Source organism: Panthera onca, chromosome Y, assembly GCF_046562875.1.
Source record: "Panthera onca isolate mPanOnc1 chromosome Y, mPanOnc1 haplotype 2, whole genome shotgun sequence".
NCBI lineage: Eukaryota > Metazoa > Chordata > Mammalia > Carnivora > Felidae > Panthera > Panthera onca.
The window spans coordinates 12,716,070-12,717,830 of NC_138358.1; the positions used below are offsets into that span (position 1 = coordinate 12,716,070).

At 64.2% G+C, this 1,761-nt stretch overlaps 1 protein-coding gene across 2 annotated transcripts; it reads right to left on the reverse strand.

Annotated features, from left to right (window-relative positions):
* Positions 1-434: 434 nt before the first annotated feature.
* On the reverse strand, positions 435-1,643 carry LOC145714967 (protein S100-A6). Of its 2 annotated transcripts, none has more exons than XM_081794537.1 (3): positions 1,531-1,643; positions 988-1,146; positions 435-658 (listed from the first exon to the last, which is right to left on the reverse strand). In XM_081794537.1, exons 2-3 carry the CDS (start codon positions 1,123-1,125, stop codon positions 524-526), a joined length of 273 nt encoding a protein of 90 aa, XP_081650663.1. In that variant the 5' UTR covers positions 1,126-1,146; positions 1,531-1,643; the 3' UTR covers positions 435-523. The 2 variants fall into 2 exon arrangements, with proteins under 2 accessions (XP_081650663.1, XP_081650664.1); XM_081794538.1 differs by having other exon boundaries at positions 1,517-1,620.
* Between the last annotated feature and the right edge of the window lie 118 nt (positions 1,644-1,761).

Here is a 1,761-nt window from a genome sequence, read left to right on the forward strand (position 1 = left end):
GGGCCAGATGTGCCCTCTGCTCCGTCTCACCGTGGTGAGAAAGTGGATGGGTCCAACCCCACGGCCCTTCTCCCCTCAGCACACTCAGAACAAAACAGAGCTTTGTGTTCAGGGACCCCGGCCAGACTATGTCTGCCCCACTTTGGACCTAGCACAGCCTGGCTCAGGAACCATCTCCTTCGGCACTCCCATCCCAGAACCCCCTCTGCTGGGGACCCTCTAACTGGGGACTTGCTTAAGATGTCTTCGCCCCGAGTGAGACCCTTTTCTAATTGATGTAAAGGCACCTTATGAGTTAGTAGTGGCCTTGTTAGGGTGGCCCCAGGCAGGGGACATCGCTGAGTCACTCATAGAGGTGACCATGAGCAAACCCTATGATGGCTGGTGCAGCACCGAGGGGAACAAATCACTGGGAAGCCAGGACAGAGGAAAACTTGACCAAAAAAGGTATTTATTGAACAATTACCCACCACTGGATTTGACTTAGGACGACAGAGGGTGTCTCCACCTTCCTGATTTATTTTCAGCCCTTGAGGGCATCATTGTAGATCAAAGCCAAGGCCCCCAGGAAGGTGACATATTCCTGGAAGTTCACCTCCTGGTCCTTGTTCCGGTCAAGGTCGTCCATCAGCTTTGCGATTTCAGCATCCTGCAGTTTCTAACACGTTAGAATGGGAAATCCAAACTCAACAATGGTGAGAGCCCTGGGTTCTTTCCCTTTCCCCTCCCTCACACAAGTGGCCCTGTGCTGGCTTGTCCACCTCGGGGTCACTTGGCTGTACTGCTCGTACTGCTCGCTCCTGCAGAGTTACTCAGGGACAGCGAGCACGGGGCTGCGTAGGGGGACTGACCAACCGTCCCGGTCAGGTATGCGACTTGGGCCCCAGGACGTGGATACCTGTGAGTCCCATGGCACGGCACCTCCCCTTCTCCTGATCCTGCTTCTGGGGCCCGGGGGGGGGGGGGGGGGGGGGGGGGGACACTCACCGGGCCAATGGTGAGCTCTTTCTGGATAAGCTCCTTCAGCTCCTTCTTGCTCAGGGTGTTCTTGTCGCCTTCCCTGCCCGAGTACTTGTGGAAGATGGCCACGAGGAGGCCGATGGCCTGATCCAGAGGGCATGCCATGGCTGGGTGCTGGGCTGGGAGCTGGGGTGGAGAGGCTGGTCAGGGCCTTCCCACCCTCCCACATACCCCAGAGCTCGGCCCCCACCATCCCGCCTGGGACTGCCTTGCCCAGCCGCCCAGGAGTCAGGAGGCCAGCCCAGGGCGGGGGGGGGGGGGGGGGTTGGGGGAGCGGTGGGGGGGAGGCTGGGAAAGGCGGACCTCAGTCCTGGAGGAGAGGTGGTCGGGGCGCAAACGGGGCACCAGCTGAGACCCGGCCTCCAGGGGTCCCGCAAGTTGGGGAGAAGGGGGCTGGGGGGCAGCACACACGCGGTGCCGACGCTCCCGGGGCGCACCCGCCTGCAGCCTGGGGCGCACTCGGGGAAGCCGCCCGCCGGCTCCGGGCCGGACTCACCCCAGGGCACTCACCGCGCGGCCGGAGAGCGTCGAGCGACCAGCGGGGCGGTGTCCAGAGCGCCTTTTAGCGGCCGGGGAGCGGAGGCCGGGCGGGCCAGAGCCCACCCCCGGGGCCCCGGGCACCCCCCCCGGTCACGCCCCCCTCCCCAGGCCAGCCCCGCCCCCACCCCACCCTTCCGCCGAGGCTCGCCGGGCGCCATCCGTCTACACCACACACCCCCGGGGGGCCCCCCTCCTGCCCGG

Excerpts from the sequence above, each read along its gene's own strand:
- LOC145714967 (XM_081794537.1), bottom strand. The coding sequence starts at position 1,125 with ATGGCATGCCCTCTGGATCAGGCCATCGGCCTCCTCGTGGCCATCTTC. Across the intron at positions 659-987 it reads AAGAGCTCACCATTGGCCCG|AAACTGCAGGATGCTGAAAT; the intron begins GTGAGTGTCCCC and ends CTAACGTGTTAG.